This window comes from Castor canadensis, chromosome 5 (assembly GCF_047511655.1).
Source record: "Castor canadensis chromosome 5, mCasCan1.hap1v2, whole genome shotgun sequence".
In the NCBI taxonomy this organism is placed as follows: Eukaryota; Metazoa; Chordata; class Mammalia; order Rodentia; family Castoridae; genus Castor; species Castor canadensis.
Genome location: NC_133390.1, coordinates 40,744,554 through 40,767,026, shown reverse-complemented (window position 1 = coordinate 40,767,026; position 22,473 = coordinate 40,744,554). Strand labels below are relative to the sequence as shown.

Below are 22,473 nucleotides of genomic sequence, written 5' to 3'. Positions count from 1 at the left end.
AGACTAACATCTAAAAAAATCCAGGAGGATGCAACAACTCCAGACTGTGCCTCAACCTGTGGCATCTGATGCTATTTCCAGGTAGTTGGATACCTGGCTGGTGTCTGTCAATACAGGATTAATTGGTATGGGGGAGAAAAAGTCCACGTCTGCTGTCAAAAGTGATCTGTGTTGTAAGTATGGTAGAAGCTAAATCTGAGTCTGAGTTTGTCCTAAATAGAGCAGGATGATTCTTTGTTGTGGGGATTGATCTGTGCTTTGTAGTTTAATAGTGTCCCTGCCTTCTCTCCACTAGGTGCTAGTAGTGCCACTTCCTCTCAGTTCAGGCAACCCAGGATTCCTCTAGACATGACAAGTGTTTATCCCCATTTGAGAGACACTTTTGGAACCGTCTGTCAAAGGGCTCTCTTAGGTGATGAAAATGTTCTTTGTGTTTACTGCCCAGTCCAGTAGCTATTAGCCACATTTGGCTTTTGAGATCTTGTAATGTGGCTAATGCTATTGAGGAACTGAATTTCAGATTTTATTGAATTTCGATTAAATTTTAATAGCCACATGTGGCTAGTTGGTACTGTGTTGGATTGTGCAGCTGCAGCTCTAGATATTTGTAGGATATTATATAGATTTTGGGTTTTATCTTTGACCTCTAACTTCACTTGTTATTCTCTTAGTCTCTTACCCCAGACTAGTCTCAATGGTTTCCTTGTCATTGGTACATTCAACTTGTCTTGCAGGTCCTTGCCTCAGAACTTTTGTTTTTACTATTTTGCTTGACATACTACTGTCTCAGATATCTGAATAGTTCTTTCCCCACTCTATTCAGGTCCCTGCTCAAAAGTTACCTTATCGGACATCTTTCTGCATCATCCTGTTTACAGCTACCACCAACAACCTGCTTATTTATGTCTTCTACCCACTTCATTATCCTCCATAGCATTTATAATATATTGTTTGTTGCCTCCCCCTCCCCCTGTAGACAGTGATCTCTGATCTCTGTGAGGCAAGAGTTTTGGTTTTGATTTTTCATTTCCCAATACAAACCTAGCATAGAGTCGATATGTAATGAATATTTGTTGAATAAATGAGTTGTAAGGCCACTGAAGGGTTTTAAGTTGAGCAATAGAGTTATCTGACTTGTTTCAAACCAGATCACTTTGGTTGGTGGTATGAAGAGAAGTCTGAAGGAAGACAAGGGAGAGAAGGGAACCCAATAAGGAGACTGCTGCAATAGTCAGGGTGGTGAGAAGATGGTGGCTTGAGTTAGAGTGGAGGATGTGATAGTTTGAGATAACCAGGCTTGCCGTTTACTGAGAAAAGGATCATTGGGAAAGGAGTTTTTAATGTGAAAATATAAGTAATCAAGATTAGGCTTTCTGGAGCAAGTGGTGATGTGTAATTAAGATTAAATCAAAGAGTGAACACAAACTTGGATTAAGTGGTAGAATGCCTGCCTAACAAGCACAAAGCCTTGAGTTCAAACCCTCATAGTGCCAATAAATGGACAGAGAGGAGAAGGAGGGAAGAAGGAGGGGAGAGAGAGAGAAAGAAGAAGACAATGAAGAAGAATTAAGGAAGAAGGAGAAGAAGGACAAGGGAGGAGGAGGATGGAGGAGAGCAAGAGGAGAAAGATAGATAACACCACAACTGAGGCAGGAAGGAGGTGAAAAATTACTAGTAAAGGGAGCTATAGTGAAAAAATGCAGAGGATGACAACATGATGTGAGCAGGTGGAATTTTCAATATGGCTGGAACAAGACAAAAAACAGTAGCTGTAATATGAAGAGAAATTTAACAACAGTGTAACAAAAAAGGCTCAGCACCAGGCACTTAACAGACTTAATTTTTGGAACCTTGCAAGAACAGCAATGGTATATTCATAATTGCCTAGGGCTCCATAACTATAAAACTACCATGCTGGAATTTGAGCATGTACCTCTGGGTTCATTTGTTGTTCTTTTTCTTTCATACCTTTTTTGCTGTTTCCAGTAAACTCTACATTGGATAGTTAGAGCAGTTTAGGGCATTAGCTCTTACTACCAAAATACCCATTCACTCAACAGTAGTTATTTAAGTACCTTCTAGTGGGGGACTTTAAATATCCTGGAAACAGTTTCTGAGACTATGAAATTTAAGGCAAATAGTGTAACTTCTAGGGAAGTATAATGAACTGTATTACTTTAGATCTATGGTTTTTAAACCTTAGTTTGCGTAAGACTTGGAAAATCTGTCAAATGAAAGATTGGTCTTTAACATGACCAACATTTACCATTTCCAGCAAGTTCCCAGGTGATGCTTATGCTCTAGGAACCATACTTTGAAGAATCACTGCTAGAAGATAATGAAATATTTACCAGGTATATCTGTACAGACTTCATCCTGTTCTGAACTCACTGATTATCAGGCAAATGTGGCCCTACTTTGATATATTTTACCTATTCATATCATACATTTGTAAGGAAAATTGCATGGTAGAATGGAAACATGATTTGAGGACAAATGGATTTTTCTGTCCCACCTCTCCATTCACTAATTTTGTGACTCAGTTAACCTGAGTCTTTGTATCTGGAAATCAGTTTTCATATTTACCCTTCAGGTTTTTGACCAGTTGAAGCTGATATGTGTAAAGTAGTTGGTACACAGTAATTTAGTAAAACAAAAGTCATTTCTTCCCAGTGTGCAGCACCCATCTCTAAGGGAAGAACCTTTGATTTTTTATTTTTATTCTCTGTAATAGTAATTAAAATCTTGATATGTAGTGCAAGCTTCTGTTCTTGTTACCCATTGATTTTGAAATAAGTATGGATCTTATGTGCTTTGGTGTGGATATGGTTTGAATGTGTCCCCTCCCTCCAAATTCATGTCCTGGGAGCTTACTTTCCAATATTATATTGAGAGATGAATGTAGTTTTCAGAGGATGGGATTGGTTCCAGAAAGCTTGTTAGAAGAAAGCCTAGCCACTCCCTTTGCTCTTGCTTCCTTGTTCACCAACATGCCTCTTCTGTACACTGGTTGCATTACAACTTTTCCGCCATGTTGTAATGCAGCCAGAAGGTGGCACCAGATTGTTTGGAGTTTCTAGCCACCAGAATTGTGAGCTGAACAAATCTTTCTAAATACATTGCCCAGCATCAGATATTTTGCCATAGCAATACAAAACTCTATGACAAGCAAATTAATTTGATTATGTTGGAAGCTGTCTTAGTAATATTCTTCCCAGAATTCAAGTACAAGAAAAAGAAAATGAGAAGTTATTGAAACCCCAGTAGCTTGCCTGAATATCTTCATTTGTTCATTATTCTGAAAAAGAATCACATTTAATCTAAGATCATATGACCAAAAATCATACTGGGAATTTTAGATCTCAATATTACAGTGATTCAGTAACTTTCTCAATGTTTAAAAGCATGTTTGTAAGATAATGTAAATCATTTTAACCTATTACTTTTCTTTTCACTTGCATTAAAAAAAAAGTTATTTTTCTACCTAATGCCTCAATTTTTCTAGTTGCAAATTATAGCAGATAATTTGTTAGTGAACCAAAAGAAAACCCTCATGACCAAGAACATCACTTTTGGTTACAAATTATTGACTTACATTTCCCCATGTGAATACTTGTGTAGGAAGTAATAATGATTTATATACTTTTTTTGCATGCTGGGGATTTAAGCGAGATATCACACATGCTAAGCACTGATCTACATTCCTAGAGCCCCTCTCCTTTCTTTTTAAATAAATGGGGTCTGCTTATGTTCCCTAGTCTAAACTCAAGTGTTCCCTCTACCTTAAGCTCTACAGAGTAGCTGGGGTTACAAGATATGTCCCACATAGGGTATATCCTAATATTTTATTGGGTTTTAGGGGCCATTTTCAGTCTTTCATTTTTTTTTATTTGGTTATTTAAGTGCCACAAGAAGTTCTTTAAAGAATTACAAATGTAGACAAATCCATCCACTTTCTTGATTTTGGAGAGTTCTGATAGTTCTTTCTTTTACACCTACTAAGTCTGTAAATTCCATTACACTGAAACCATTTACCCCAAATGATTCTAATAACCAGAATTCTATCAAATTATTCCTACATATGGACATTAGTTATAATGATGCCCAAAAATGTCTACTTATAGAAACTGTTAAATTTTTCTGCAGTGTTCCTTAAAATCATTCAATATGGTAATGACATTAACTAAAATATCCCATTCTTTTATGATATAGTAAAATTTTCTCATTTAATATCTGCCTAAATAAGCTAAATTATTTTTGAAAACAGTTGTACTACATAAAACTAAACACTTGCATTATCAAGGACAATGTTTTATTGAACAAATCTATGTACAGTACAAAAATTTCTTGAAATGAGACACTATCGTTGATTTATTGCAATTCAATGGCTCAGTTTTAATTTGTACTTTTATAAAATGCAAAGTAAAATAATTTAATGTTCAACAAGGAAGCACAAATTTCCTTTCTTGCTGAATCTGTAATATCTTTCACATATTAACAATTCCAAAATGCATATGCAGCATTACTCATTCTGGAAAGGTGTTTTACAGTACCAAATAAATTAAAAAATAAACACTATCATCCCTTTTCGGTTTTTCATTCATACAACAGTATTAAACCAAACATGAAAGGAATACGACTGAACTTTCAGTGATTTGAAAAGAATCACAAGTTCAGTGATGTAAATTATGTATGCATTGGTGGTTTTTAAAAAAATTAATATGGCTAAAGCCCAAAGTACCAGTGTCCTTGTCCACGATGGAGTTCCCCTTTTCTATAATATCTAAGCAGCAAACATTCAGATTTGCTCTTTTCTTGACCTCACTCACACATAGTAGAAATTTAATATTTAATTTTCCAAAGGAAGTTTTTATTTAAAAACAAAGATTTGAAATTTGGTCCACATAAGATAAACATATCCTCAAAATAGAACTGGAAAAGAAGAGAAGGAAAAGAATCTGAGGAATAATAAGAAAGGTTACTTTTCTTCTGAATCCTAAGTTAGGACGGCTGGAAGTTTATGCACCCACAAAAGCAAAATGATATAGGTTTGCACTGTAGAAGACAGACATAATCAAGTATACACATTCTCTCAATAGCCATTATTTGAGAAGTATATAAAGAGATTAAAACAATATGATCAAATAGAATTTTATAAGACATTTCTTGATTTAGGTATATATAAACCAATTTGATGTGTCAGAAAGTTTTCCTAGTAACACAAAAGTAAAAATGTAAGTAACAGGTGCAATATGGTTAAAACACCTTAGCATAAACTTCAAAATTAATGAAAATTTCATACTTTGTGAACACATTTATGTCAGTGGTGTTACAACTGGTAAAAAATAAGTTAAAATGTAATAAAAGGTAATTTTAAACTTCTGGAAAATCTAAGCAGAAATTATATTTCAAAAACTTCATTGTCCAAATGAACCAGTTTCCAAACAGACTTTTTATTACAAGATGTACTTTTTAGAATGAACTGAAATAAACTTCATTTATTACACTTTTAGTATTAGTAAGTGTGGAAAACATTCAGTTAATCATAAAGGATTTAGAAACTTGATTATGAGTTTTTATTTGTTACCTATATGTAAATGCCAGAGCCTAATATAGGCTACATCATAAAACAAAAACAAACTTAAAATTTATTGGAATGGATTTATGACCATCATTGCATAGTAGTGAATGCCCATGATAAATAATAAAATTGAGATATCTGATATAACATGACCTAGAAGTCATAACTTGGTAAAGTTGGATGCCACCCTGGAAGAACTCTCCCATTTCCCTAGTAATTTCATTCAAAAAGTTCTAAAATTTATAATAGTTGAGTATATTATTATAATTTATGAGATTATCTGCTTTGAATAAAACCTCACCAATTGGAACAACTGGAATATTTGGTTGACACTGGCATATTTGACTGTTTTTTAAAGAATTTGCCTTTACATTTTTCTATTTCTGCTTTATACAAAGTAGATAAAAGATCTTAGGCATCCTTTTAATAATGGACAAATGGGAAACATAAGGTATTTTAAAAAACATTTGTAAAACACTTATTGTTTTAATAATTTATTAAGTTAAAATCTTCCTTAGGAAAAGTACTGGTTACCAAGGGAAATAATGTATTTATATATCTCTTACTGTGTTCCTGCTGTGCAAATTTTGGCATAAATACTTCCATATATAAAAAAATTACTATTCAGACCAAATTCATCACTAATGAATAAAATATATTAGTATGGCTTACTTTGGAATTAACTCTCTTAGCTGAATAAAATGAATTCTCCACGTGATTCTTAGCCCACATATTTTTAAGCCAATTATTTCCATAGGATTTTACTTAGATAACTCACACTAATGTCTAAAGGACCTTATTATGAATCATCAAGCAATGTCCTAACACTATATACAGATAGAAATATCCCAGTGTGTTTTTACCATTATTCACATTGAAGAATTTGCAATTCAGTGTTTTCCTTCAACTGTATAGCCAGTAATGGTCTTACATTCCTCCCATATCTCCCCCAAAGTTGCTGATGGTACTTTTCTCTTTAATTTCTACTCTGTAGCCTTTCAAATATAATTAATTTGCATTACAAAAGTGGAAAGTTGAAGGTTTTATCAAGAGTTTATTGGCAAAGCACTGGTTTTTTTTGTTTTGTTTTTTTAAATTTTCAATGCTGGCATGCCTCTCACCGAACCTGTCAAAGTAATCATTTGGAAACAAGTTACAATCTTTAACATAGCATGGTGATAATCAAGCTATGTATCAGTTTCTAAATTATGTACAAACCAAACAGCAATGATACCTTAAAACAAGTTTGACCAAAAGGGAAGATGTAATGTGATTATGCATGACAAGTAAACAGATCCCATTTGCAGAATGCTTTACATTGTTTATTATTGTGAGCCGCTCCCCTTCCACTTTTTCTCCTTCCATAAGGCCATAGCTGGTTTTTCTGACTAGTTGCCTGAACATGTTTTCACATAAGCAAAACTGAACATGCTGCTATTAATCACCATAAGCTTTTATAAAATGTGGTTTTTCTGGATAACTGGTACTTTGGGAGTTTAATAATAACCCATCTGGAGTCTAAGCCAGCACATCTCCTCTGAGTTCATTCCAGAAAATGTGCTTTATTTTTAGAAATCTGAGACCACTCTAAAATTAAGGCCATCAGGGAAATAGCAAACTGATGATGCATTTTCTCGTAGTGCTTTTTTCACACTACTGCTTGATCGACAGATCTTTCTGAAACGTTTTTATCAGGCACCTGTAAAACAGAACGTGTCTGTTAATTCAAGTATTATACATGTTCAACTGGAATTCTGAGTCAGATTCCTGCTTAATTTATACCTTCACTTAAAGTTAGGATATGATATTAGTAGAAAGGCAGGCTCTTCTTTTGCTCCTTTTGTTTTTCAGTTATTTTCTTATTCTTTTTTTTACTTCTATTTTTGTAACAAGACTCAGTTTCATTCTGCCATGCAGATGAAAAATGTTGCCTAACTTTGTTAATATAATTTTTACTACATGAAATTTGGAATGAAGAAAGAGTAGGACCAAAGAATATGAAAAACCTGTGTTTAAGTTCTGGCTTCCACAAGCTGATAAGGCCTATGTCTATGCAAATTACTTAACTTGTGAATTTCAGTTGTTTATAAAGCAGGAACACCTTATAGCAATTATACTTTAAAGGAAATAATGTGTGGGGTAGTGCTTTACCATCTATTGTATACAGATATTAATTTTTTTAGTCTCATGAAGATCTATTATAGCTATATTTTCCATTTGTATTTCTACAGATATATCTACTGAGAACATAGAAGACTTACTTTCATCATCTGAATCAAATCCAAAGAGTGTCTGACATTTCTTTTGTGCAAGGTGAGCCTCAAGTGCTTCTGCATTACAGTAGGTGGTCAGGCATTTGCCACATCTTAATCTTTTCACTGATTTTTTATAAAGGTTTTCTTGATCAGAGCAGGCATCTACTCTATCAGTCAGAAATTTTCTGCGTTTTGGCATACTAAGGTACCGTTCATCAAGGTAACTGGGAGGCAATGGTCTGACATACGGCTTTGTTAAAATTAAGCCATATGAAGTATGTTCACTTGTAACATTTGGTTTGGATGGTGCCTGAGATACTGGCAGAGCATTGTGTTCTTGTGGTACGACACTGGGTAAAGCAGAACCATTTTCTGTCCTGATTCTGCTTGTATCAGTTTTCAAACCAGGATCTGATGAAACTAAAGATGTTTGCTCTATTTCTCTGTGTCCATTGACTAAATCACTAATGCTATGACTATTTTCAGAATTTGGCTCTATGTCAGGCATCTTTTGGTCTGTCAAGCTTATATTTGAAACAGCGTCATCAGAATGTTCATTTCCATTCTGAACTAAACTGTCTGTTTTCTTTTCCATACTTTCCATACATGTCTTTGGTTCTGTAAAATCTTTCCTAGATTTGCTAGTAGAAACTGGCAGACTAATAGTTTGTTTATCATTACTAGATGAGTTTTTTTCCTGATGAGTAGGATTTGAGTCTGTACAAACATCCAAAAGAATTGCTTCACTTGGGTGTACAGAGGACTCTGGTGTCTTACTTAAATAGTGCTGAGCTTCATGTTCATATAGCAGAGGAAGATCTTCAAAAAGCTCATGGCATTCTGGAAAACTACACTGAGCTTGAAAGATTCTGTGACTTTTTGTGTGCTGAGCAAGCTGGAATGGCAGCTTAAAGGACTCGTTGCAATTAAAATGCAAACAAAAGTACACATTTGGATAGCTGTGTCTGTTAAGGTGATCTATGAAATGCTGAGAATCTTCAAATTGCCTTTGACAAAATTTACATTTTCCTTTGCTCCACTTCATTACTGTTTGTCGCACATTTAAATCAGTTGGATGTACAGTCCTTGCATGTGTATTTAGAAATCCAATTCTTTTAAATATTCTGACACAGCCAAGAGCAGGACACTTAAAGTTTCCTTCTTGGTCTGTAGCATATACGTCTTTCGGATGGCTTACAGTTCCATTGATTTTATGAAGTACTGAGGTTTCTTGATTCAGGTCATAATCATCTTCTTCATAATCAACTTCATTTTCTTCCTCTTCATAGTCATTCTCACATTGAGGTAAAGGCTCTGAGATGTTATTTAAAGAAGTATCAGAACTGCCATTTTCAATAATGTTTTCAATAACATGTTCTGATACACCTATGGGAATTTCAATGAATTCTGCCACGTGCTCAGGGATGACTTCTTTGTCTCTGTCACTGGAAGCAGTCAAAGTGTCTACTTCCAAATCCTTATCAGAATTTCCATTTTCAAATGAAATGGAAGAACTGGAACAATTTATTTCTTCCAAAGCTGTGATTTCCTGATCATCCTGTTGCACTGCAGCAATTTGCTGTCTCTGTATCTTCTTAACATGATTCTTTAAATGTTTTTGCATAAGTCCTCTGTTTCTAAATTTCCTACCACATATTACACATGAAAAACTGCCTTTTTTCTGATGAGCCTGGGCGTGCCTTACAATGTGACCACCAAGAAATTCCTTGTTACATAACATACACCGATGCCTTGGGACATTGTGATCTACTTTGGAGGTATTAAGAGCTGTAAGGTTTTTCTTGGTATTAACATGACCTTTAGGTTGCATCCCAGATGTATCATCAGGATCAGTCTCTCCAGTGCTCTGATCTGTAAGAGAGTCAAGCCCTTCATCCAAAACTTGCTGTTCTGTCTTTTTTAGAATACCTGTGGAATTTTCCAGTGTACTTTCACTTAGAAATCTTACTGCTGACTTATCACTCAGTAATGCCACACAATTTTTCTTAATCATTACAAAGTTCCAAAATTCAGGATCAAAAAATAATCCCTTTTTCAAAATTGGAAGTAATTCAAAACGAACACGATTTTGAACACTACTTGTGCCTTCATTATATTCTTCATCTGGTCGTTTGTAAAGCTCTTCAACAGTATGATAAGCTTCTAAGGAACGCTCAAGAAAAAATATTGAGAGTGCACAAATCCTGAGGATCTCCAAATCATTTGGCAAAAAATGTGCAATTGTTTTATAAATTAGACACTTAGTTTTAGGATCATCATGAAGGTCAAGTTGTAGAGCACAACCACATATTTCGACACAAATTTGCAAGCCCTCTTCTTCAACCTGTAAAAAGAAAAATATTACTAGTGAATACTTTGTAACAACAACAACAAAAAAGAAAAACAGTGATTATATTACCCACTTTATCTTTTTAAAATGCAACCCTGAAAAGAAAACTTTCAGCATACAGTATTCCAATGTGCAATTTAAAAAAAAAAACAAGAATAATCTGAAATAGACATTTTAACTTCCACTTTTTTAATTTTCAAGTTTGACAAGACTTATTAACTGTAAAATCTTTCATAAACTTATGATGATTAAGATTTCTTTCTTACAACTATAGACTTACTTTATTATTATAGGTAATAGTCTCACATTCTTTGACAGAGGGCTAATATATAATTTTAAATAGATAATATCAATTTTCCATGTTAAGAAATAACTAAAATAGTTAAAAGACGTCTATGGAAATACTTATAATGCTATATTAAATGTTATTTATTTTACTGATTAAGTATTATTATCTTGGTGCTGGGGACCAAACCCAGAACCTCATGCGTGTTATGCAAGCACTCTTCACTGAGCTACGGCCTCTCACCCCAACTAATATTAATTATCCAAATAAGGAAGAAAATACAGCACGAATGAAGAAGTTAATTATAATCTTTCCAAATCAAATCAAGTATCAGAATAATAAGCCTACTGGAAATTATCTGAAAATTACTCAAGCTTTTTCTAATGTCTCAAAGATAACTATCAGCTTTGTTGATTCATTTTAGTTCGAGTCATAAAGGTCTCTAATGGTTTGGAATAATCTAAATACTTGTTTTAATAGGACAGGACACCATAATATGTCTTGAAAATCATAAATATATATAAAATGTTATGTGTCATACTGCCTGTATATGGCTATAGATTATAGAGAGGAAGACTATTTTATGTCCTCTTAGTCTCTTATGTGTTGTGTAACCCTGCTTAATAACTTACAGTTCCACAAGCAGGCCTTAACTTGCAAAAATGTCTCCAGTTATGCAGCCAGTAATTTCTTACATCTCCTATTCATTATTTGGTAACTAGTTCTACTCTGCAGGTTTTCTTTACATATCTTTTCTGACCACCCCTCACTAGGTACAGTTAAATACTCCATGATGGTCCCACTAAGAATAATATATTTATTTATTAAGGGCATTTACATAATGTTTTGTAACTATTTATATATGCCCCTACCCCTTGACTTTGAATTTTCCTACATCCTTGGGTACAGTGTTTAATTTTTTGTATTCCTGTATGGTTAGTATAGAAGTTTGTATATAATAATAAATTAACTGAATAAATGTTTGCAGAATGAATAGAAATGAGATTTATTCAACTGATTTTAGTTTCCCCTTATAAACCCATCATCTCAGGCTTAGAATCCTTTCTGACTTCAAATTCTTATGTCTATTACAATTAATTTTCCCATCTAGATTTTCCAGGTATAACAAATTCTAAATTCATTGGTTCAAAACAGAATTCTTCACTTTCTCCTAAGTTCTATATATACATCCTCTTTCTTGTCTCTTATGATTATATACTATGTTCAGATGCTCAAGCTTAAAAATTCTAAGATCATCAAAAATGGGATCAGACTAGTTCCTTATCTGGTATCTTTTAATAGTTTCAGAGTATTTATGAACTGTAGTGACAACATTTAGTGAAGTGTTAGATCCCTTTAGGATCTTCAAGAAGTATGCGCCCCCACCCCAACACCACCACAGTCATTCAGATTTGTCTCATCTCCCATCTAACCTACTTGACCAAGTTTCTCTACTATTCTTATTAATGTCACAGAACATGAAAAACAAATGACAAAATGAGGGAAAAGTGCACTGTAAACTATAAAATCTTCTACAAATGTTAGTACCTTCGTCTTATTACTCAAACCCCAGGTTAAAGTCTCTTTCTCTGTGAAGCCTTTTCAGATAATACTGTCTGTAATGTCTCCTGAACTCACACAGCAGTGTAACTACACTTTTTCACAAAACTGAGGGAAATGAATGATCGTTACATCAAACAAAAGTGTTTTTAGTAGAATATAAATTTTTAGGCATCATATTTTAATGCTTACTTCATCTTTGATTTTTTTCCTCATATGATGTATTCTTAGGCTGACTAGATACGTGAAAAGAAGAAAGTTCTGTAATAAGCAGCAGAACATAAACTTGCCATAACTTTTCTCAGCTTTTGGTTCAATGACAGTCATACATATATGTGTATCTCTCTCTCTCTCTCTCTCTCTCTCTCTCTCTCTCTCTCTCTCTCTCTATATATATATATATATATATATATATATACACACACACACACACACATATACATATTTATGGATACATCTTTATTTTAAAAAATAAAGTTCTACAGATGATTCTGATAGACATGAAATGTGAACAAATATTCTGTGCCATAGTTTATTTCTCATTTTTGGTGGTGGGAAGGGTTGACCATTGACAATAACATCTGAATGATATTTCACTATATAGTAAGGATGTTATGAATACAGTTAGCAAAATAAATTAGAACTAAAAAGGGAAAAAAATCCTTTGATACTTTGCTGCCAACTTTATATCATGGGAATGTGATCACTACACACTCATATCTAATGAGTGATATAATAATGAATGTAATAAAAGCATAAGAAAAAAATTGTATTATTTAATGGCTGCCTCCTTACATATTTAAAAAGTAACCCTCAAAATGATTGGCTTTATCTTTCCTGTTTTTCTATTGAAAGTCTTGTTAACATTGGGGAGAGGGGGAGGTTTAGAGGAAAAAATTAAAACACATTATATAATTGATGCCTCCTTATATACTTATAAGTAACTCACATAAAGAGTCAATTTAATGGAGCTAAAACTGTAGGGTGATTTTATCTTTCCTCTTTGCATTCAGGTCTTGTTAATATTTGAGGGAGAAATGTCAATGTAAGATTCATATGTAGAATTATACAAATTGGCAAATGGACCAAGAAAAGTTTGATTCAGGTCTATTTTTAAAAACAGGTAATGTGTTCTTACAATTACTTCAAATAAATACTTTAAAACTTGTCCTTAAGTCTCAAAAACATCTTTGAATTATTGTTCCTGTTGACATAAACACCAGTTAAAACTATTAACTAAGTTTCTCTGTGACAGGGAACAGACATTACCTATAGATAATAAAATTCATTTGCAAATTATGATTCTACAAGTGGGACTCAGGATAATATTTAAAAGTGACAAACTTATTTTAGTTACAAGAAAAGAAATAATAGGTTCTTATGGAAGCAATTGTCCCCATGTTAAATTTTAAGCAACAATAAATTGGCTTTTTATCTTATTTCAGTTCTTCTCTTTATGCATACCCTTCATAATATATAGGAGATTTGGAGCTGAGGGAGAGGAGGATGTAATACATGGAGAATGTGGCCTTAAAATTCTCGTTACCTTGAATTTTATAATCAAATAAATTTTATAATATATTCAAGTTTCAGTAAGTTGTCATTTAAGTTTAATTTAAAATTCGAGGGATAAATATATCCTATTTACCTCATCTTTAATGATTTTCATGAAAGGAAATATGACTCTCACATTAGTTGCTGTTCTTAAAAGCTGGTAGCATTGATCTACAAAAACTTGTTTTGAAGGATTAGATTTTAGCTGTAGTTTACTCCATATGAAAATCAACTCCCTGCAAATGAGAAAAAAAGAGAAATATCAAAAATACAGTTTATTAAAAAACAGGCATTAGTACATTTCCCTGATTCCATATTACCCTAGCTGGGATATATACAAAGTGGTTGTAAATGTGTATTATATTAACCCCTAGGCTACTTGGGCTACCTATATGAGATTAAAAAAGGTTGGGAGGAAAGGAGATCAGAAATTTCTTAATAAGGAATGAATTTCCATGATATACTGGCATACCTAAGACATCGATAGTACTGGATCAAAACAGAAGTTCTAATCCCACTGTACCAATATCAATGATAGAACTTAACCATAAACTTTGGTTTTCAATATCTTACTTGAAAATTTAGAAACCAGTGTTGTAGACTATTTTCAGTCTATCAAGATACCAAAAATAATACAGATTAACAGTTTTAAGTATATTGTATTGATTCTGAAGTTTTATACTTTAGATCATTTGGTTTCTAATAACGTAGTACTTTAAAACAGACAAGGCATACACTATTTAGTGTACTTCATAGGTAGATTATTTTCTAATATCTAGCCAAGTATTGGATGAACATAGCTAAGAGCAGCGGGTTTTGAGGCAAATCATTTGACATAATTGATATATCTGAATATCATTTTTTAGCAAATTAGTATTCTTTAGAACTTGTCATAAAGTTATACACAGCATCATAACATAAAAGTACTAAAATAATTAATGAAATGTGTAAAAATGTGATTCATTGAGTATGTACTTTGAGTCCAGCACATACAAGTATTAAATCTGTGGACATATTTAGGCTGGCTGGACTCCTTTCCACATGGGGGTCCAGTATGCAGTAGCTGCAAACAGCAGCATCCTTGGTAGTATATTAAGACTGTTGCTTGCTTGAGTTACACTTAAGGGTCCTTTAGAGATAGGGCTTTCCAATGGTCCATCATGATCTTCTGCTGTTCCCAATTTAGGAATTCAGACAGGTATGCAGTATGCTTTTGATCTTTTCTAGAACAACCATTAATAGTAAACATTCCTGTTAGATCTTGTTTATTTTCTGGTGTCTGTATTTGAATTACATTTTTTGCTCTCACCTATGTCCCCCTTCCCAGTGCCACCTTATGCCCTTTAATTTTACACTTATATTTCTATAGTGGTTGCTATGCTGATGTTTCTAGCTTCCTTGATCATTTTATTTAGTGCTTTTTCAATATGTTATTTAGTATTGATAGCAACAGAAAGACTATATCCTTTCTTCTCATTTTTGCTTTACTTGGAAAGTAATTCTTCATTTCTAAGATGATTTGTTCTGCAATGACCATGTCAAAGTGTGTCTTCACATAAACTTTCATGAACACCCCAAACTAAAGGGTTGCCTAGTTCAGAATACATCTTATCCTTCATACTGATTTTTTTTGAAATTAAAAAAAAAATTTTATTATTCATTTATTCACATGTGCGTACATTGTTTGGGTCATCTCTCCCCCCTACTCCCCCTCCTCCCTCACTTCCAGGCAGAACCTGTTCTGCCCTTACCTCTAATTTTGTTGAAGAGAAGACATAAGCATAATAAGGAAGACAAAGCATTTTTGCTAGTTGAGATAAGGACAGCTATACAGAGAGATTCCTAGCATTGCTTTCATGTACAAATGTGTTACAACCCAAGTTGATTCATCTCTAACTGATCTTTACACTGGTTCCTGATCCCCTTCTCATGTTAACCTCTCTCGCTTTAAGGTTTCTGTATGAGTTCCTCTGGAGTGGGGACATCAAATGCTTTCATGTTTTGGGTTTTCTACCTATTCCTGTATCTCCCATATGTGCTCTCCCCTTGTCTGTGTCCCAAGTCCAACCACATTGCTGCATTTGCCCTAGATCTAAAGTCCGCATATGAGGGAGAACATTTATATCTTTCATATGCTCCCATATATATGTAGGGTCTATTATTACACTGTAAATATTTCCAGTGATACATTATTTAGTGGAGAACATGGACCTGGGAATAAGAGAGACCTAGATTTCAGTATAGCATTATGCAGTAAATGGAGTGGTACTACTGCATTCACAGTGAGCCAAGCTCTTCTGAGAATACCCTAACATACAAAAGTGGAACCCTGTGACCATGTCTCCTATGTGATCCTTCCTCCCAACTTAAGATATTAATTCAAGAGTAGGAAACTAACCCAGGTCAGGCCAGAGTCCTTGGGGTGTTCTCAGCTCTAAACTATGAAGCCTGAGAACTGTTTGTGTTACTGCTGGTCTGCAGTAGGAGAAAATGAGGCCAAGAGTGGAGCAAACAGATTTTTGAAAAATACATGCAAACTCAAGTGTCCCTGGTAGCAATTATCTTTAAGGATCAATTGTGTCCATGTTCTTCTCGTTCATATCATACTCCAGCATGCTTTCAAAAAATATTAACATTTCTCTATACTAGTTAGATATAGTTCTGTTACTTGCAAACTGTCTAAATTCCAACTATAATCTACCGCCATACCACCCTGAATGCCCCTGGATCTCGTCTAAATTCCCATTTTGTTTTATACTAGCTGTGTGATTTTTATCTCTTTAATCTACAGTTTTCTTACACATAATATGAGATTATTGCTATTCAGCATCTTGAGTTTTTGGGTTTCATTTGTTTTGTTTTAATGTTTGAAAACAATGATTTTAAAGATACACTTATTTCATTAAATTCTTTGGTTTCAGAAGTTATCTACAGAGACATGATTAGGGAAAGAGAGCTATTTATTGATGTGGATATAGTGACTGGTATTTTAAAAATAAAGTTAAAAAGTCAATGCTCAATTTATTTTCTTTAAAATCTTTTTCCTTATTCTATTTAACTTAACTCTTTAATGAAAGAATCAAGAGAGACAAATGAAATATCTAACATATACTGGTGTTTAATTAATCACTAGTTTTGTATATTCATTCCTTGTTTTACAACCTCCCTAATACCAAGCAGTGGGTTTATTCAATAAATATCTGTTGCCTGATAAGGTTTTTTTGTGTGTGTGTGCTTTTGGAACCCATGGTTTCAAACATGCTAGTACTACTGACCTATAATCTGTCCTGTCCTGGTAATCTGGTAACTACTGTATTCCTAAATGCTGAAGTCTCCTGAGGGAAAAATAGTAAGATGTATATACATGGACTGAGATAAAGGATGATGAAGAACATTTTCAATCAGAAGTATTTTTATGAAAAAAGGGATATGGATGGAGAAGGTAAACAGATAAACTATATTTAAGAAGATATGGAATATCAACAACATATTTTTAAAAAAAATTGTAACTGGAAATCAAGGGAGAGACAATTACATAAGTGAACATACATACTTACTTTCTAATTTAGTCCTTTATTCTTAAGGAACAAAATAATTTTTAAGACAAACATCTCATTTCCATTTGTCTCTGTTAAATCAGCAGAAAACTTCGTAAAACAAAAGCCAGAAGAGGTCTATCAGATAGAGCTCAGCTTTCTAGCAGGCAATGCAGAAATCTCAGAATATGGTTATAAAACTCCATTTTAAATGCATTTATTAAATGGGATCTTAGGTTTTTCTTGGACACTGGATTTTGGAAGCAGATCAAAAATAAACAAGGAAAACCTGCCCAAAAACTTCATTCAGAAATCCAAAAGGGCAACTTAAATGAAGCTTACATATTCTTTTGGTCAGAGGATCATTTAGAAAACACAGTGCCCGTTCAGTGTACAAACATACTTCCCAGGTAATAAAGGACCCTTTGAAATACTAAAAAAATCATTGGGCTATCTAGTGTCTAAAGTAAAGACTTATAACAGGGTCTATGTTCACCTTTATACCATTGAGGTTTTTTTTTTTAAACTTGACCCATTTATAGTACATAATGTTTGGCAGCAGATACTGTTAAGTTGCTTATTTGAATCCTGGCATCACTATTTACTAAGTGAATGGCTTAAACACATTATTATTTATTCTATATTGTTGCTGGATTAAATGAGATAAATGCATATATAAAGAATAGAGTATAGGTATCCACTAATTTTTAGCAGCTGCTCTTTTTTTTTTTTTTTCTTGTTCCTTCTTCTTTTTTTTTCTTTTATTATTCATATGTGCATACAAGGCTTGGTTCATTTCTCCCCCCTGCCCCCACCCCCTCCCTTACCACCCACTCCACCCCCTCCCAGCAGCTGCTCTTTTTATCATCATTGTTATTGTTACTAGTAATAGTAAAAAGATAAATGGGGGTAGGAGCTTGACCCATTGTCTTAAATGAGATACAGCAAGAATGAATAATGGGTTCAGTTCTGTTCACTGAGTGGGTAAATATAGAGCAGGCCAGTATAAAACAGACAAAAAAGGCTAAAGAAAACTCTGTCCTTTAAATTACAGTTAAAAACTTTTAGAAGTAAGAAAAATGGTTCTGGTATTCAAAAATTATAGAGGATAGAAGACACAGGAGGGCAGGACATCAAAATTCAGGCTTTCAAAACAGAAGGGTCAAAACACGCAGGTAAAACATCTTTCTGGATATTCTATCCTTAGAGGCTACCTTGGCCTGTAGCCAGAAAATAGGCATTGTTCCAATTTAAGGACCCTCCCTAAAAAGCAGAAATTTGTTAGCCAAGAGGAGAAGAAAATGAATTTTCCTGTTTTTGTTTCATTTGCATATGTTTGTTACTTATTGGTAAAAGACTAAAGATACCCTGTTTAAATAGTTTTGTAGAACTAAGGGCAGAGAACATTCTTATTCCTATCAGAAAAGTTTTATTATTAACAGTTTTGACTAGAATTCATTTTGGAGTACCTGTATATTAAAAATGACAATACTTTCAAGACTACTTAAAAATGTCTAACTACTGCCTCCTTCTCTCTTCATTTGTATCCTATACTTTTGAATAACATTAGCGTAATCTAACTAAAAGTATACTCCCTTCGAACTGTACTTGTTTCTAGTCCAAGTCCCACTACTAATTAGTTATTTGAGTCTGTCTCTATGTCTGAACATTTTAATCTATAAAACAAGAATGTTCAAGTATGCTTTGAAGCTATATGCCTTCAAAGAATTATCTTCAGTATTTAAGAATTTAAAATTCAAAAGCATTGATTAAAAAATGTTTATAGCCCATGATCATTTTAGAAGATTATGTCTAGCAAATGAAGCTAAATTTTCTCTTAAGAATTAATGATATGGCAAACTGGTAGGATTATTTTTTTTTTGGGGTGGTTATGTGTGTCCTGGAGGAGAGAGAATATCTTAAAAATTACAAGCATGACTTCACCTAGTAGCACTTGAAGAAAAGGTACTGAAACCACATTTTAAATTACATGATTGCAAGGCAACTTGCTATTTCAAATATCCTACCAATAACTTTTATAAATAGTTTAATATGTTTTTAATAACTCATGCTCAAATTTAATTTTAAGCATAATTGTTTCATTATAACAAATATCTTAAACATTTAAACTGTCAATTAGTGGCATGTGACAAAATGCTTACATTGCACTTTCTGATTTTGTGATCACTTAGTTTAATAAAACTGAGTTATGGATTCTTAGGGAATGAGTGTGAAATAAGAGTATACATGTAATTATATGAAAATTACTTATAATGTAAACATTTTTTAGGGAATGTACTTTGTAAAAGTGAACTAAAACTTTCAATTACAAAACAATTAGTGACGTGATCTTTTTCTTTTTGAAATATCTAGTTCCTTCTTACAAATACTGGCTTTTGCACAACTAACTTTTTTAAATAGTAGCTTAACGTTTCACACAATTTTAATGAAAATATAAACTGCAAACTTTCCTAATCAATTCTCCTTCTGTTCCTCTCTTTACCATTTCAATTTCTGTATTAGGAACACTTACCATATATAGTACATATCCCCATTCTGGAGCTGTGGAATAAGAAAGGATTCACAGAGTTGCAAGGCTAACATAGTCTTTCCTTCTTTTTCAGTGTTACAGATGATATCAATTCCACTCTTACAATCAGTTTTCAGTAAATGCTGTAAGAAAAGAAAGATCAGTTCATACCACTAAGAATGTCTAAAACCGATCAGTGAATGTTTAAATACTCAGAAGAAAATACTTAGATTTCTAGTTTTCTTCTACAAAGACAATTATGAACCATAGAAATATTTTCATGGTTTCATAGTTTCACTGTATTGTACCTACATACATTTTACAGTAAGTACTTGTAATCTTTTTTTTTAAATCATTTTTACATTTACTCACATGGGCCACCTCCCTGCCACCCCCACTTGAAATTGTATTAATGTCCATGACCTATGGGTAAGTAGGATCCATTTTAGGAAAGATGTATTTATTTTATTTTTTTAAGATGAAAAATAAAAGCATTTAAATTCTTAGTACTTTATTTAAAAGGCAAAACCATAATCCTCTTTTGTCACACCAAAAGTTGAAATAATAGTTATTAGTCAGTTTATTTATGAATTTCATCATTTGATAATATCAGAGTCTATTTACCATGAACTTAAAGAATGGTGACCAAAGAAAACGTATTTAGGTGATGCTAGATAATATAATCTTTAAATCTTTGGTATTACATCAAAAGGAATTCTACAATAGTCTATCTTTTTTATTTCTTGATAGGGTTAAAATTGTTAATAGGTAAAAACAGTCTCCAACAATACCTCCCGGAAAAGCTGATCTTCTACAGGTGACATAAACAGACATGTGAAGAGTGCTTGGTGGAAGTATAAGTCTTTACTGATTTCGGGGTGATTTATACATGATTTAATAAGAGCCATTGCTTCAGGTATGCGTTCACAAGCAATTAGGTATCTTGCTCGTAGCTCAAAGAACAGTGGATTTTCAGAACTTAAGTACTTGTTTACTGTATTGAAAAGAAAACAGATTATTACTTTAAAAAGATTCAAACTTTGACATTTAAATATGGCATTTTAGTAGATTAACCGGTTATTTAATTCAATAATATTGTCTTTTGTAGAACTGTATTTGTGCAAAGAACATTCAATTGCATAGTTAGAAAAATGAAAATAAGGGAAATACTAGTTGAATTCTTCTCAGTCTAAAAAATAATAAAAAAATAAAATTCTAAAAAGGGAAGAAATTAAGTTTTCTTTTTTTAGTTCATGAATATGTTAAAAATATTTTTCAAGTAGCAGAGTCTATGATGCCTTTCTTGTTTAAGATTATGTACTTTATCTTCTTTAGGCCTAGTATTTCATTTCTACATGATTAAAAGACTGAATCCAAATTAGCACATTAAAATCATATTAATTCTGATTAATTAAAGAGAAATGTAATCTAAAATAATGAAAATTTGGGTCATAAGATGTATTTATTTTACTACTTTTTATAAAATTAATCTAAAATGTCAATAGGACTGGCTTATTAATGTAAGTTCAATATATCACTAAGGATAATTACTGACTTATGCTTTCACACAGCAACTTACCTATGCAAATTTATTTAGAGCTAACAACAACCTTACGATAGGTATTATGATATCTATTTTAGAGATCACAAAACAGAGTCTAAGAGAGGTCAAATGACTTTCCCAAGGACAAAAAAAAAAGTTAAGTAGCAAAGCCAAAACTGGAATCCCTGTTTTATGATTTTGAATATAAAAGTTTTTAAATTACTTATATATGTTTAATCGGTAGCTATCAAAGTGCAACTGACTAATGTTTTATTTTAGCTTAAACATTTGCCTTATAACTGTACAACAGTATGATAAGCAAACACTGACTTAGAGTTCTTACAGAAATAAACTTCAGTCTGATCTTTGCCCTAATGATCACTAACTAAAGTCATCCATATTAATGAGACTGTAGAGCAACTTTTCACAAACTTAGGTATGCTACTGAAGTTTTAAAAGGAATATTTATTATTTTAATGTCATTCCCAGTCTAAAGCTGCATCAACCCTCAGACCAACCAGTAATAGGTTTGTTCTAGCTACTACTTGGAGAAGCCTAAAAGCTCCCCTAAAAGCCCAAACTTTCTTTTCCCTTGTTCTCACTCATTTTGAAGTTTTGTGTTTCTCTACCCATTTTCTCCTTTGGCAACATTTTCCATTTTCTCCAGTTGTGACCCTTGCCTTTTTTATATTTAACTAATGATTCTCCCAAATAACCCAACTGTTCCTCCTTAGCTTCAACCGTCTCCCTTCGTGGGTTTTCCTTTTTCTTTAATCCCTTTCCAAGATCCATACACCAAGTACTAGTCTCCTTTATATCCCTTGGGTTCTCCACAGCCTTTTTTGTAGTCTCCTCCTATTTCCCATCCTACTCCACCATTTTGCACTGCTTCTCTTGTCTTACTGCTTTATCTTTTCTCAGCATCATAACTCCACACTTGTGTCTATTGCATGCTTGCTCTTCATCCTGAGAGTCAGCCCCTTCTCTTCTCAGGTCTACTCATAACCTATTCTACTCATTAACTGGGACAAATGCAAATATTCTAACCTGCCCAGCACATTCTAGGGATGTGAAGTGTGTTTGTTGCCAGACCAACATCTAACTAGTTCCTGGGTTGGGAGGTCTTTTCTCTTCTCTTTTGGTGTCACACAGTCTGCTTAGAGCATTTTAACAATATGGTAAACAAAAAGAGTAACTAGATCAGAACACCCAACAGAGCTTCCTGCCTCAAAAAGAAATTTTGGCTCATTGTTTGACAGGAGCCAATGTCAATGAAGG

General features: G+C 33.3%; 1 protein-coding gene and 1 non-coding gene across 2 annotated transcripts in view; one reads left to right on the top strand and one right to left on the bottom strand.

Moving 5' to 3' along the window:
- Window positions 1-4,295: 4,295 nt before the first annotated feature.
- The window catches only part of Znf654 (zinc finger protein 654), a 70,211-nt gene continuing 52,033 nt past the window's right edge, over window positions 4,296-22,473 (bottom strand). Inside the window, exons 5-9 of the mRNA XM_020178322.2 lie at window positions 20,444-20,646; window positions 19,656-19,795; window positions 13,681-13,822; window positions 7,843-10,180; window positions 4,296-7,280 (exon numbers count right to left, since the gene is read on the bottom strand). Of these exons, the coding sequence (XP_020033911.2) occupies window positions 7,273-7,280; window positions 7,843-10,180; window positions 13,681-13,822; window positions 19,656-19,795; window positions 20,444-20,646 (2,831 nt within the window). The 3' untranslated portion in view covers window positions 4,296-7,272. The remainder of the gene's footprint in view (window positions 7,281-7,842; window positions 10,181-13,680; window positions 13,823-19,655; window positions 19,796-20,443; window positions 20,647-22,473) is intronic.
- On the top strand, window positions 14,593-14,729 carry LOC141423694 (small nucleolar RNA SNORA70). Its single transcript, XR_012448521.1, has one exon. It is a non-coding gene; the product is annotated as a small nucleolar RNA SNORA70 (small nucleolar RNA).